This window comes from Serinus canaria, chromosome 1 (assembly GCF_022539315.1).
Source record: "Serinus canaria isolate serCan28SL12 chromosome 1, serCan2020, whole genome shotgun sequence".
Taxonomy (NCBI): Eukaryota; Metazoa; Chordata; class Aves; order Passeriformes; family Fringillidae; genus Serinus; species Serinus canaria.
The window spans coordinates 54,840,709-54,855,197 of NC_066313.1; the positions used below are offsets into that span (position 1 = coordinate 54,840,709).

A 14,489-nucleotide genomic window follows, 5' to 3' on the forward strand; every position below is an offset into this window, starting at 1 on the left:
TTCTTTTCAGATCATGTTTTATGTAGCATAGTATTCTCAAGATAAGATTCTTGGTTAATTCTTAACCAATAAACAGTTTATTAATTCACCAAGTACCACTCTTTTACTTACTCAACAGTTAGTTAATCAAATTTAAATTCAACATGTATTCTGCTCATGCACAGAGCATTCAAATATTGTCCTACAAGTTACTGCCATAAACTGTATGGAGGTCAAACAGTTCTAGTAGAGGATAATACAAAATATCAAGATTCCTTACTACATTCGTATACAGACAGCAAATCTTTACTATATCTAGTATACTTAACCCTCTTCTAGTACTCAGGGGGTTAAAGATACTGTAGATTTAAGAGTTTTGACACTGTTATTTAAATGATTTAACATAAAAGAGACTTGGAAAATAGTACCAGGAATAATAATTTAAAATTATAGCGTAAATCTCTCTTTTGGCTGTTTACTCATACTTTTAAAAGATAAGCATGCATGTAGAATAACTTGGTTAAAAGTTTGAAATATCATCACTCAAGATTTTCCAGCTGATTTTACGGGACAACTTTCTGTCGTCTCTTGTAACGGCACCAAGAGAAATACATCCCATGCAATAAAGCTCATTGGTATTTTCATCCAAAAAATAAACCTGGATGAGGTACAAAACTTCCTCTGCTTTAGGAAGCCCCTGAGCAGCAGAGGGAGTGTTGGAGATTGGAAGAATATTATAGGGAAGTGTCTCTTTAGAATTGTTCTGTTCTGCTACTGAACAAAATCAGGGATTTGCTGCTGGAGGCAGGTGTCTGGGCTAGAGGGCTGGAAGGACCCTTCAGTCTGTCAGAGCACAGTTTCTGTTGTGTTTCTGTGAGAACCTGACTGTGCACCTGATACACCTTTCTGGGTTGTACAGCTTCTTTCCAGTTTTGGCAAGTCTGTTGTTACTCCTGTGACCCTGGAAAGGCAAGGAGAGTGTTTGTATGCAATCCACAGATTCGAGAATCCACACAGTAACTCCAGCTTAATAGCCAGAACTTCTTTCATGAGTCATGAAAAAAATTAGTCCCTTTTGTTTTCATTTGGAAAGTGTCCAATGGAATGTCTGAATTTCTTTTTTTTTTTTTCACCCATTTTCTCTGAGGTCAGATTAATAACCAAAAGATGATATTTTACCATCTTTTACACACTGAAAGCTTTTTATGTTTCATTTATTATAAGGATCATATTTCAGTATTAGCATAGCCTGGGAATTGAAATTTTTCCTATTTCTCCAATTTCTTTTCAGTATTCATTTACATCTTAGGAGCTTGTATCTTCCAATAAACTTTTTTTTTTCTTTTTGTGTCTGTACAAATGCCTCTCAAATTTCTGGAATACAGCACTTTCCTAGATATCAAGCAAGAAAAAAATCCATTAACAGTTCCTAGGCTGTGTAATCATGTTTTATTTATTGCTTTTCTCATTTTCTAGGACTTTGAAGTGAAAGGTGATCTTGCTTTCAAGGAACATGGCGACATTTTATTTTATTAAGAAGTTCATTTGGCAAGCAGACTGAACAGCTTCCATTGGAGCTTAGACAGGCTACTCAGTTTGGCTAAGGCTAACCTTACTAAATAGCCCATTGCAAGGAGCACAAAATTGAAGAAATGGAGGGAAAAATCTCAGAACAGGGGAGGATTGTGCTAAGCAGCAAGCAGTGAGCACACAAAGACTTTTGAAAGTCAGGAAATAGCAGCTGTGCACATTTTACAGCATGCAGGAATTTTATTACATTGCATCTTGCATATTGGCCAGCCCCATCCTTTTGCAGCTCAGGAGCCATTAACTGGGGACCAGGTGGCACTGTGCACAATTTGCATTTTTGCTATTTTCTTTACAATGGACTTGTGACTGACCCCATGCAAGGAAGTGATTTATTGGTGAAAAGGTGGAAGAAGCTCATTGTTCCTATTCTGTGGAAAGGTTCTGAAGCATCAGAGACTCTGGGAAGGTCAGTACTCTGGATATTGTGAGGTGCTATAAACTCATGGCACAGGTCAAAATCCTGGCACAGGTCAAAAGAGCCTGTGGATAAGGTATGGACACAGACAGTCAAGACAATATTGTTGTCTTTTCCTCTTTCCCTCTCCTTCATCTCTTTCCCTGCATTTATTTTGATTTTTCTCTTCATTTTTCCCTTCTTTGCTATTTTTCTGTTTTCTACCATTTCAGTTTTCATGCCCACATGTTTCTGCTGCAATAGCAATAGGGTTTTCCACATGGAAGAGAAGCTGATTGTGGATGGAGACTAAGATTAGTCACTTTTTTTCTGACTTAGCTTCTAACACATGCAGCTGTCAGGCATTAAAAACTGACAAGCCATCGTCAGATTCCCTCAACATTAAACCCTGAGTTTTCCAGATCACTCTAGGGCTTGTCTGACAGGTATTTTTTTACAGACATGTTCTAAGATGAAATTAAATAGATTCACCATGGACAGGTAGTGCCTGAAACCCCTCTGAGGTAAAAAAAGCACTGGTGGCTATCCATAAGCAGAAATAGTATTAGAAATAACAATAACATTGTAGATTTCTTAACACAACAGGGTTGAAATTGCATCTTTGGAGGAGAGTGGCATCCATTGTGGTAACGCTTTGTTGTATTATTATTATTTGTTATTCTCTCCTATTATTTGCCTTGCATTAGAAGCTCTAAACAAGATTGAGGTCCTGTTGTGCCAAGTGCTGCAGCAATAAAAGATGAACCAGGATTCACCCCATGATTTGCTTGTAAAAAGAGAAGGTGGTTTTCTTTAATTTAGTCTTTGTCATGTATATTGCTCTAAATATAGTGTTTGTCAAGTGATTTTTGTGGGCAGGGATCAAGAGGAGTACAGATTTGCTTTTAGTGTTTTCAGCTACAGCATAAGTAGCTCTGATGAACAGCATCTAAAGTTTTGGGATTGTCTGCTGTGAACTATTCTTCTGTGCAGACACTGCTTTCTTCAAAAAAGCAAGTACAATAATACAGCCCTGGAGCTTTGTCAGTAATATGTGTCTCATAGATGTAATTTTCAAGTGGCAAGTGTTTTGATGATGCTACAAGGGCTTTGTTTATGAAGTGGGTCTGGCAGACACTGTAGAGTTCACATAAATTATAACTTCATTGATTATTAATGAGAAACATTCGTCTGGATTCTCCCTCACCCTCTGTTTTGTCAAAACTCCCTTAGAGACTTGCATTTGCTACAGAGCAGGCTCTGTTTCACAGAATGTAGCTCTTGCTGAGTGGTGTTAACAGGGATCCCCTGGCCAGCTGAGAAAGCCAGAGGTCAAGGAGCTGATTTCCTGGCCCTTCTCAGCTCACTCCTTCCCACTCCTCCAATCACACACCTTCACATGTGCACACACACACAAACACATTGATCCTGCACCCCTTACTCCTGCTCCTGCAGGAGTCCTGTGCTCACATGGTCCTTCCTTGGTTGTGTTCCTGCAGCATCTCGTAAGGGCATCTGCTCACATCTTCAGCACTCAGTTCTTCAACAACTCAGGACTACAAGAGCACCTACTCAGACATTTGTGCCCTTGCACTTAACCTGCTCATGATTTTAAATGGGGCCAAAATCAGAGGTTCCACATCCATATTGCTTTGTAGCAGTTCCACAGAGACAAAGGTCACTTTGCCAAACACATGGCAAACTATAAAATCAGAAATGAAATCTGGAATCTTGTGGATAAGGTGAATAAGGGATTCATGATTTCTCACGATGGAAGAACTAGAAGGTGCACCTGGTACTGCCAAGTACCTTGTTTCAGCAAAGAAAAGGAAGCACAATTCCCAGCTCAGTTTCTGCTCACTAGCACACTGTGAATGCCACACACACAAAGCAGTTCCAATGGATTCAAAATATAGGTAGGTACATAGCAGGATTTAGTAAAAATGTATCAATCAAGTTATGTGGAATAGATGCCTGCTAGAAAGCATTGTTCAGTTATGATCTCTTCACTGAAGATATGTAAGCCCTCAATGTACATAAGCTAAGAATATTTTGCTCTTTACCTTCTTGTTTCTTATTCTGGTGCCTCAGGCTTCTGCTGCTGGCCACAGTCAGATGGTCCTTGCTCTGAGACAGGATGGCAATGGCTAAGCTTGTCAAATGGAGGAGCTGACAGATGTTTTTTACCCCACCTTTGTTTATTGCTATGTGCCTAGAAGTTCACCAGACAATCCAGCATCTATTTTAGAGACAGACAAGTCTGGACATTTAATGATGTCTAAACTGGTCAAGGGAATGTATTCAAAGATGCTGATGAGGGAAGCCCTAAATATTGACCAAATGAGTCATGTCCACCAAAAGCTTCGTGAAACCCAGAAGATGTTAGGAATTGAATGACCAGGGAAAACAGTGATCCAGCCTTGATCTCTGCCTGGCAGCTGAATATGCATTCTTCATTGCTCATAAAGATTAGATTGTGATGATAATAAAGGCACTGGAAAAACTGTTGAGTTTTGAGGGAGAATTTTAGATAAAAATACAAGTTTTTAGAGTAATTCTTCCTTTTTCTAAGGCACTTTCTTTATTTCAAATTTAAAAAAAAGGAACAATTTATTTTCTAGTGATAGTATATATGTTTATACACACATATATGTATATATGTATGTATATATATGGAGGCAGATTCTCTCTTAGATGTGCTCTTTATCAGGAAAATTTTAATTTCATCTTTTGGAAATCAGCTCAATATTCAGTCTCAAAATACTCAGCAATGGTGTTTCTGAAGTGCACAGTCAAATATCTGGTCTCCAGATCTTTTTTTTTCCTCCACAGAAAACAAAGTTTAAGAAGTACCTTAATACATTTACTGCCAGCTGCTGCCAGGACTGTCCTGGTGCTTTCAGTTCATGTTGGCATTCCCTAGAAGAAAACAGGCTATTTTTGTAGGTGTAAAATTATCACTCCCAGGCCAAGGGAACCTTTTCAGCATTTATTATTTTTGCTTTGTGCTCAGACCATTGTTTCCATAGCCCACCATTTCTCTGTGTGTTTGACCAGCAGGTCTGAGCCACACGGCTGATGATGTCCATGGTGGAAACCTTCCATGAATGTGCTCACAAACCCCTGTTTTGTGGATGTCCTTATGCATTCAACAGAAATACAACTTGGCAGCTGTCATGAAACTCCACAGAAACAATTGCAGGCAGTTGCAGGCAAATTTAAAAAAAAAAAAAAAAAAAAAAAGACACACCCAAGGGCTAATACTCTGAAACATAGAGGGGATTATACCCTTAAAAAATGATTTTGAGCAGATTAATACCTTGTGGCAAGGGCTGGTGGAAATGTGGTGGTAAGTTAGTATTGTCAATGGAGTGCAATACCCAAAAGCAGAGCTGGCAGGAATCAAGATCCTTGTTACCTGAGCACAGCAATAATGCGGCAAAAACATAGGGTGATTCAGACAGCAACTGTTGCCAAAGAAGGAAAGGAGAATAGTTCTACAAGATTATGTGGCTATTTTTATGGAAGACAAAGTTGTTCCTGCCCTTCCAAAACGGACCCTAATAAAAGCAATTGTTTTACACTGCTTACTGTGTTAGAATGTAGTTTTCATTGAAGGAATTTTATTGTTCATCTGTTTTTTTCAGACTCAGAGATTTCCTGTGAAATGTTTTGTTCTTTTATTCCACTTGAAAGAAAAAGAAGCTTTAAAAACTACTCCATATGTGCAAGGTTTTTCTTATTGTCTCTCTGACTGCCAATTCCAAATATTTGCTTTCCAGAGGTTTTTATTGTTCTCCACCATGCCAATTTCTTATCAGATGAAACAGGAATTAACTTGCTTTGCCAAATTTAGGCTTCTCCATTTCAAAATATTCTTTCTTCAAAAGAGCAAAGTTAAATACTTTTATTTTCCTGTACAAATGTGTGAATGTTCAAGCCTTTTGTGCAGTATGCACAAGGACTCTAACTTGATCAACATGTGCATTTGCATTCTTAAAGTTCTTTACCATCTCTGATTACTTTCCATTTTAATGATTTCATTTATTAATTCTTTATTAACATTTTTAAATGAAAATTTTGTCTCTTTTTCTGGATTGTTTTAATATTTATAAACCCTTAGCTAACTGCTTAAATATAAGTAGATCCCTTTAAAAAGAATGTCATGATTACTGAAAACATAAAATATTGCTTATTTAGCTCTTCAGATGCATTGCTTATAAATGTAATATATATATTGGTTTAGTGTAACATATTAAAGTCTAAAGTATCTTAATAATCATATCTTTAAGGGGATCTGTTAAAAAAATCATATGTGGGCAGGACTGATTCCTATTTTTTTAAATCCTTGCATAACTGTTATCATTTTCTTTCATGCTGAAGACCAACAATCTCACCAGTTAGTTCAACATGAGTTGCCTCCAGTGCCAAATTTGGTGTCCTGGCCCTGCTCCAGATAGGCATTTTGCCAGGACATGGAGCAGACTGCTGTGGTGGTGGTGATGGATGATCATCCCTTGTTTCTAGACAAGAGCTATATATCCAACTTCTATTATTGCACCACTCAATAGCATTAATATAGTTAAACGTCGGATTCTTCTAGATCCTATCACAGATGTGGCAAATTTATTGACTTTCTTTTCCGGTGGCTTTATCATTCTTTTTTCTCTGCACCTGAGAGTCCAGAACCAGTATTTCCTCTGGACACCCCATCTATATTCTCTTGTCATGGTTTGTCAGCAATATCCAGGTGGCATCCATCAGCTTCTCTGGAGATGCAAGCACCACCAGTCTCTTCTGGTTTCCAAACAAGAGCTTCACTCTTTAGAAATTCATCTGGATTTTCCATCATTGCAATACATAATAGTAGTTTTTAGTTTTCAGAAAATTATTTTCTTTTCCAGGATGTTTGAGAGATGGTGCCTATGCATCCTTTCAGTGCTCATGCTATGGGTGAAATCATTTCATTCTCAGTTTAACATAATGGGAAAATGAAGCAACTGATTCAAGAGGACAGAGAATTTAAACCTGGTCAGGGTTAATATCTGTTCAGGCCTTCAGTAGTCTTGCTATTGACCTTAGCAGAGCTTGGATTAGTGCCTGCAAGATGTGGAATTAGATTTCAAGAATTATTGACTGAGTCCTCTTCAGTATACCTCAGCACAATCACCTTCTGAAAGCACAGAGTCCCAGCACTCCTAGAAGGACATTTCATGAGTGTTGGACTGGACCCCAGCACTTTGCTCATGTTCTTATAGATTTATTCTAGTTGTAAAAGAAACTGATGACAAAGCCATGTGCTTATTTAACACAGGCAAAGTTACTTACAAAGTCACATCTCCTTGGATATGCCAGGAATTAGTGGCAAACAATTTTCTTCTGCTTTATTCACAAACCTGTTCTGATTAGCATGCAGCCTAAAAGCTTTCCTCCCCATGCCCAGATTCGCAGTGTTTGTGGACATGAGTTTTCCTGTGGCCATCTCCCTTAGATTTGTTTTTCTCTGTGTCTGCACCGCTGCCAAAGGAAAATTCAGAAAACTGTACCTTATTGAAACCCCCCGTCTTTGCTCTGGGTGGGAACACGTGCCTGTGGTTTGGGCAGAGTTTGCTGTTATTTCATGTCTCTAGCCCTGGAGAAAAGTTGAAATGTATCTGGTGGATGTCTTAAGGACAGAACAGCAAAAGCTAAATACACCTTCTGGTAGCACTTGTCAGGGTATGACCTTTTTCTTGGCTGTGACATGGGGCCTGAAAGGTACTTATGGGACAGGGAGAGCTTGGCCTTCTGTCCATCATCTTGTGCCTGTGCTTCAGAATGCTGCAGCTCTGCTGTGGATATTGGATTCAATGTGAAATTTCATATCTGGCTGGGACTGTAGCAGACCCTACACTTGTCCAGAGGGATGGACAAATGCCTCATTTGACATCTCCTGATGGCAGGAGAGGACTGGGCACAGTGCGTTGTGTGCTAGTGTGGTGACCTGCTTCGCATGCCACTGAGCTCTATGGGATGTTTTAGCAGTGAGTAACAAAGATGGAGGCCCACCCACAGCCAGAGTCTTCTGCACAGGGTGGTCTTCTGTGACTGTCAGAAGCCTGACTTGTAAAACTGAGATTAAGATTATTAGCATAGCCTAAGGACTTCTTTGAATTATGTGTTGCCCTTTCACCTCTAACTTAATTTCCCAGCATTCACCATGAATATTTAATATATGGCCACCACTGCATCTTGCAGAATAAACGACAGCCTCCAAGTGTCAAAGCTAGATCTGAAAAGCTATGCATATACATCGATACTGAAAAAAAAAGCATCGCACCCAGAGCAAATCCTTTTTCAAAACCCACTTATTAAAAAAAGTAATGTAATATCATGACTTTTCATTAATACTAGTCTTCACTAAGCCTAAAGCAAATCCTTGCTTACTGTGCACTTGCTATGCTTGTTGTACAGGACTGCCTGAAGGTGGTGAAGGCTCACAGTCAGTGCGTGAAGAACAGGGAGCGTGCAGCTGATACAGATGTGAGCTCTTTTAGAGCAGTTTTCAGTCCTCAGTTGTCCTTCCTGGAGAATATGATTATGGATGTTTCACAGGAATAATAATGCTAATTTTCAGCCCCCACAGAGCGTTTTACACCTGCAAAGTGCTGTAAAAATGTGAGCTAATACTCACATTTACCCACTTACTGGCTCACTAATGTGAGCCAGTAAGTGAGTATTGTTGTGCCTGTTTTGTAGATGCAGAAATGAAGATACAGAAAGGTCAGAGGGCTGACCCAGGGCCACATAGCTTCTCAGCTGCAGATTTAGGATGAAGACACTGGTGTCTCTCTGGTCACATTTCATTAATCATGCTGCCTTTTTAAAATTAGCTCAAAGCTCATATATGTACACCTATATATATATATATATATATATATATATATGTATTTATGCATAAAATGCTTGAGAAGGAGTTGTTTCCCTCTTCCCTCTTTGCTTCTTCAAAATAAACAAGCTCCTGAGTTACCAAACCCCATGTTTACACGTATCATTAAATACTTTCCAGTTTCTAGCCAGAAAACTCAGCAGAAAATCTGTAGAACACCAAAGTAACTCTCTGCTTTTAAATAATTGATGATGCCAAATAGCAGCAGTGTTATGCCAACAAAGAGATCGGTCTCTCAAAATATTTTATTCATTATGCCTCAAGAAACCCAAAGCCTTGTTTTTAGCGAAAGCGAATTTCAGAAGTTGGCTCTCGGTTCCTCTGAAACATCTGCTTATTACAATTCTTGGTGTTAAAGCACTGGTGCTCCCCGGTAAATCTTTCAGCTTTAACTAATACGTATGGAAGTCTTGGCAAGGAGATCAGGAAGGAGAAAGAGAAATTCTTGCCAAATATTCATTTTACTTTATGAGGCTGTAGTGGTATATGCTAATAGTACATGTGTTGAGGTGAATCTACTAATCCGATTAAATAACAGGACAAGAAGGAATTAATTCCAAGGTTCAAAAATACTCCATTCTGTGCAGCTGTAAATTTATATTCCAGGGTTAAATGGTTAGAAGTCTTGGCTAACTAGACATCTATAAAGCACCAAGAAATGGATCTTTCTCTGTATTGTTTGTAAATCAAGGTCACTTATGTGAGAAGGCTATGTTGTAATAAATCTGTCAGACAATTAGAGGGAGAGGACATATCAATGTTAAATTATATTCTTTTTATGCTTTGGGCAGAAAGCAAGGTAAACACCAGAGTAGGATTATGAATAGAAAATTGCAATTCAGATAATAACAGATATTCATGGTGCATGGTTTTACACGTTAATGTGCCGCATTTTACTCAGTCGTATTAATATTTTAGATTATGTAACATTCCCCTCTTTATGCGTAGTTTATTTTTTTTCACTGAGAATGCGGCTCCCTCCTCCTCATCCCCCTCCCCCTCTTCCTTTCCCTTTCTTTCTCCTTCTCCCTCTCTTCCCCTATTTCTCTGCCTTTTCCATTTTTCCTTTCCCCTTCTCCTAATTCTCACAATGATGCTTCTGAAACAAACAAGGAGAATGGACTTAAAGGGAAACTGCCCATACAAGAAAATTTTAACAGGTAGTTTCAAGATTTATAAGCCAGGATTTTATGTTCTATGCTTACAGATTCAATCTGTGTACCAGGCTTTGATCCAAGCCTTAGCATGATGACTGGAATCACTCCAATTAACCCAATGATACCAGGCATGGGGTTAGTGCCGCCACCACCACCAACAGATGTGCCTGTAGTCAAAGAAATAATTCACTGCAAAAGCTGCACACTCTTCCCTCCAAACCCAAGTAAGTGTATCTGAAGAAAGAATGTTACTTTCCTAAATACATTGCATGAATATTTTTCATCTAATAACAGTTATGCTTTATAATTACAGGCATGTGTGGTCTTTCCTTCTAAGGTCTATTCTGTGTGTAAAGCGTGGTATGGTATAAGTGCATCCTTATTCACCTCTGTAAGGTCACATAAAAAAACTATGAAGCTTGCACAAAAAAGAAAAATACCTAAAGAAAAGTAACACAGCCTAAAGATCTACACTGCTCATAGTATATACCTGTCTTTCCTGTAGATCAGGATGTCACAAAACATAAATCTTATATGGTGCTGTTCATCTCTGTGCCCCCCTTCACGTGCCTGTAGTTAGATGGGACCGATCCAGGCTCGTGTCCCTGAACAGGGACTATGGATACAGTACCTTGCACCCCAAACTGCCTCTCTACAGTCCCTTTTTGAGGGATGTGGAGGGAAAAGGGGCTACAGCTTCTCCCCTGCCATTTTTCAAAAGGTTCAACATGGCAGATAAGTTCCTTTTTCTTTCTGAGAGCAGGGACCAGGTTTCCTCCTGTTCCTGCTGTGACTGTGCAAAAGGAAAACTTCCCACTCAGATACCAGGCTCTGGTTTTGTGTGTTGGCCCCATGAGTTTCAGAGCCATCATATCAGTGACTTTCACTATCATTGTGAAATGAAAGCATTGAGCAAATATTCAAGTGTCTGGATTTGCAGTGTATCCAGATCACAGTTTAATCAAACTGGTTATGTATGTGATTATGTATGTATGTATATATATGTACACTCTAAGGTTGCAACTTCCTTTACTGTGTCATATTAGTCATATTCATTCTTAGAGAATTACATTCACTGTGTATCAACAAGGTGAAGTGTTATGATAGCATTTATTTTTTATATGGCTTTCAAAAATTTAATAGGTTTTCCGATAGAAGTGTGTATAAATTCTGTCTCTATATCCATGAAGGTAGCATTTTTAGCTACTCCACCTCACGAGCACTTGTAAACAATGAGGTTATCCTTCCCCTGTGCTGCCGTCTGCTCCATTATCTGGCAACAAGACAAAACAGATAACCGGCGGAGTGTTTTCATCATGCTGTCACTTTGTTGTGTTTCCCACTTTGTTTTTCTGTTTGCTGTGCTCCTGTACTCTGAGACAGAAATGAAATTATGCTAATACCAGGGAAAGGTGTCCAGCCCAAGTGCGCAGGGTGTACACAGCATGGGCTTGCTCACAGCCCACACACATGGTGAGCATGGCGAGTGATGGATATGAGCCAGAGATGGAGCAGTTCAGGCTTTGAATGCACTGCACTAGAGCCTCAGATCTGTGCTCAGGGTCCAATCAGTTGCAGAAGCTCCTCTGCTTTGAAACAGAATATTTTTCTGGTCTTTGTGTGGCTGTACAGGGAAGAGAAAAACCCTTTTAGGCCACACTGTCTGTCCTGGAGAACAACCTGCAGTGGCAGGAATAAATGTTTGAAGTGCCACCTGAAGCTTGAAAGGGTTTAGATTCAAGTAATCAATTTTGGATAATCTCTGCAATATTCAATTATTTTGCTTGTCCCTCTCTTCTGCCTCTACACTATGTCAGGTAACTGTTGCTGCCCAGAACTGATTAAAGGGGTGAATAGAGCCAATGGATCAAAAGACAAATTTTGTATTCCAATGTGATTTCTGTTTTGACTTAGATCTTCCACCACCTTCAACAAGAGAGAGACCTCCTGGGTGTAAAACAGTGTTTGTTGGAGGATTACCAGAAAACGCAACGGAGGAAATTATTCAGGAAGTCTTTGAGCAGTGTGGAGATATAACAGCAATTCGGAAAAGCAAGAAGAATTTTTGTCACATCCGTTTTGCAGAGGAGTTCATGGTTGATAAAGCCATTTACCTTTCTGGTACTTCACATTCTTTAATGGATTTTCCTTGCTTCTCATTTGTATTTTGTGATGCTAATGCTTGCTAATTTTCTTAGCTTTTATCTCAGCAAGTCTTTCTTGAACTCAGTGGCTGGAGCAAGAAGTGGCAAGGGGCAATTATGTTATTTCTCCCTGTCTGCCAAGACTCACACGTGGTGTTGTATGTTACTTACCTGGGAGCAATTTCCTGCCATCCCACAACAATGCAACAGATCCTGAAATTCACTACAGAACAGTCTTTTTTTCGATTTACACAGGTTTATATAGTTTTGCTCACAGGTTGTGGAAAGAGGAGGGCACCAGGCCAGGAACTCTGCTGTTTTCCAGTGCCAATTTTTCTGATAGGCTGGCAATTTCACTGGCATATTTTTATAGATTTGTGGTGCAGCCTGAATAAAGTCTGTCTTTATGCATGCATGTATTCAGCTACTGCATGGGTTAGATTCTGAGCCCCATCTGTAGGCTACGTCTGTTGCCTCCCATGACAATGAGTGCTGCAGAAATTACAGGGTGTAAAATTTCAGAATCTCTTTATTTTCCAACAAAGGAAGAGACAAATAAAACCCAAAACAAAACAAAACAAAAAAAACCAAGGAAACAACTCCCTCCTCCCCCAATCTCTAATTCACAAGGGAAAAAAATAAGAAAAAAAAGATTAAAGCCAAGTCTGCTTTCACATTTTTTCCCTTCTGTGACTATCAGTGTCCTCTTAAGCTTAATTTTCATCATTTGAGGATTGACTTGCTAAACAAGTCCTTTTTCACCTCAGTGAAAAAGTGCAGTGAGTGACCTACAGTGCATGTGAGTTGGCTCACATGCACTGTATTTATTTGTCTGCACTCCACAGGCTGTTTCATCCATCTTTCTGGGTCCTGGAGAGCCTCAAAGGCACTGTTTTGGCTGACAATTGTAGTGTAACACTTTCAACCCATATGTAAAGTGTTCTTGAATAAACAGGGTCCGGGAAGTGCTCCTTAGCCAGGACAAGCTGACACAGACTGGCTTGCTTACACAAACTCTGTGTTAGGTGACCTCAAATCACCCACTGGGACCACTTTTTCGAGCCTGGGAGAGAATTAACAACCCAAGACTCTTCTTTGAGCTCCCACCCTGACCATCTTCTGTTTAGCAATAAGAACAGAATCTCAACATCCTATAGGTGTCCGTAGGAAGCTCCCCCAGCTGGAAATAAGCTCTCTCTCAAATCACCATCAACTATATAGAGAGAAAGAGAAAGAAAGAGAGAAAGAGAGAAAGAGAGAGAAAGAGAGAGAGAAAGAGAGAGAGAAAGAAAGATCGAAAGAGAGAAAGAGAGAGAGAAAGAGAGAGAGAAAGAGAGAAAGAAAGAAAGAAATCGAAGAAAGAAGAAAGAGAACGAAATAAGAAAGAAAAGAACAGAAAGCACGAACGAAAGAAAGAAGAAAGACAGAAAGAAAGTCAAGACATCAACATAAATAATCCATCAACTGCACCATAAGCGATCTATTCTACAAGCCTAAAGACAAGAAACATCACTGACCTCCCCTAAATAAATACATCCAGAATACAATCCTCCCATCCCTCCTACCACCTACACTCCCTCCCTCCCTCCATCCCTCACCTCACTCAATACCCTACCGAACGACATCTCCATACCTGCATCTCATCCTCCCTCCCTCACCTCCCTCACTCCCGCACAGAAAGAAAGACAGCAACGAAAGCAAAGAACGACAAGAAAGAAAGACGAAAGAAAGAAAAGAAATCAAGCCTCTCAACTTTTTAAATACGTCATCAGGGAAAACCTAGCTCCTTTGTTTGTCAAAGGTTTTCCTTAGGGTTTTTAGGTTGTTTGAGGTTTATTTTCATAAGCTGGCTGCTTGCTTTAAATACCTGTTTGAAGAATCACAGAAAATCATGAGTTTTATGGGGTCTATTTAAGGATTTCTTGGAAATATTTCTGTATTTTCAGGTTTATACCCGATCTTTATTCCTTTCCAGATTTTTTCCCTTTTTTTTTTTTTTTTTTTTTTTTTAATTTTCACTTCAGTTCTTCTGGCCCCTCCTTTCCCATCCTCTCTTCCTGATTTCCATGCTTCTCATTCATTTGTTTATTCGTGTTACTTCCAAAATGCTGTAGATCATTGCAGCAGATTGGAGGCATCACAAGCAGTGGTACATTTACCAGCTTCCAGCTCCTGTTTAGGGGACCCTAGTAACAGAACAGAAGAGGGGCACACCAGATGCAGTTGGAACTGGTATCACTGTATCTATTCTGATAAAGAAAAAAGTGGCAAAAAAGAGAGCAAAGAAAAGCTCAAAA

The 14,489-nt window shown here is 39.4% G+C and overlaps 1 protein-coding gene across 3 annotated transcripts in view; it reads left to right on the forward strand.

The window, feature by feature from the left end:
* The window catches only part of ENOX1 (ecto-NOX disulfide-thiol exchanger 1), a 356,835-nt gene that overhangs the window by 245,850 nt on the left and 96,496 nt on the right, over positions 1-14,489 (forward strand). For all 3 annotated transcript variants that reach the window (XM_030234651.2, XM_018908677.2, XM_030234653.2), the window contains 2 exons: positions 10,099-10,272; positions 11,963-12,169. In XM_030234651.2, the coding sequence (XP_030090511.1) occupies positions 10,099-10,272; positions 11,963-12,169 (381 nt within the window). The remainder of the gene's footprint in view (positions 1-10,098; positions 10,273-11,962; positions 12,170-14,489) is intronic.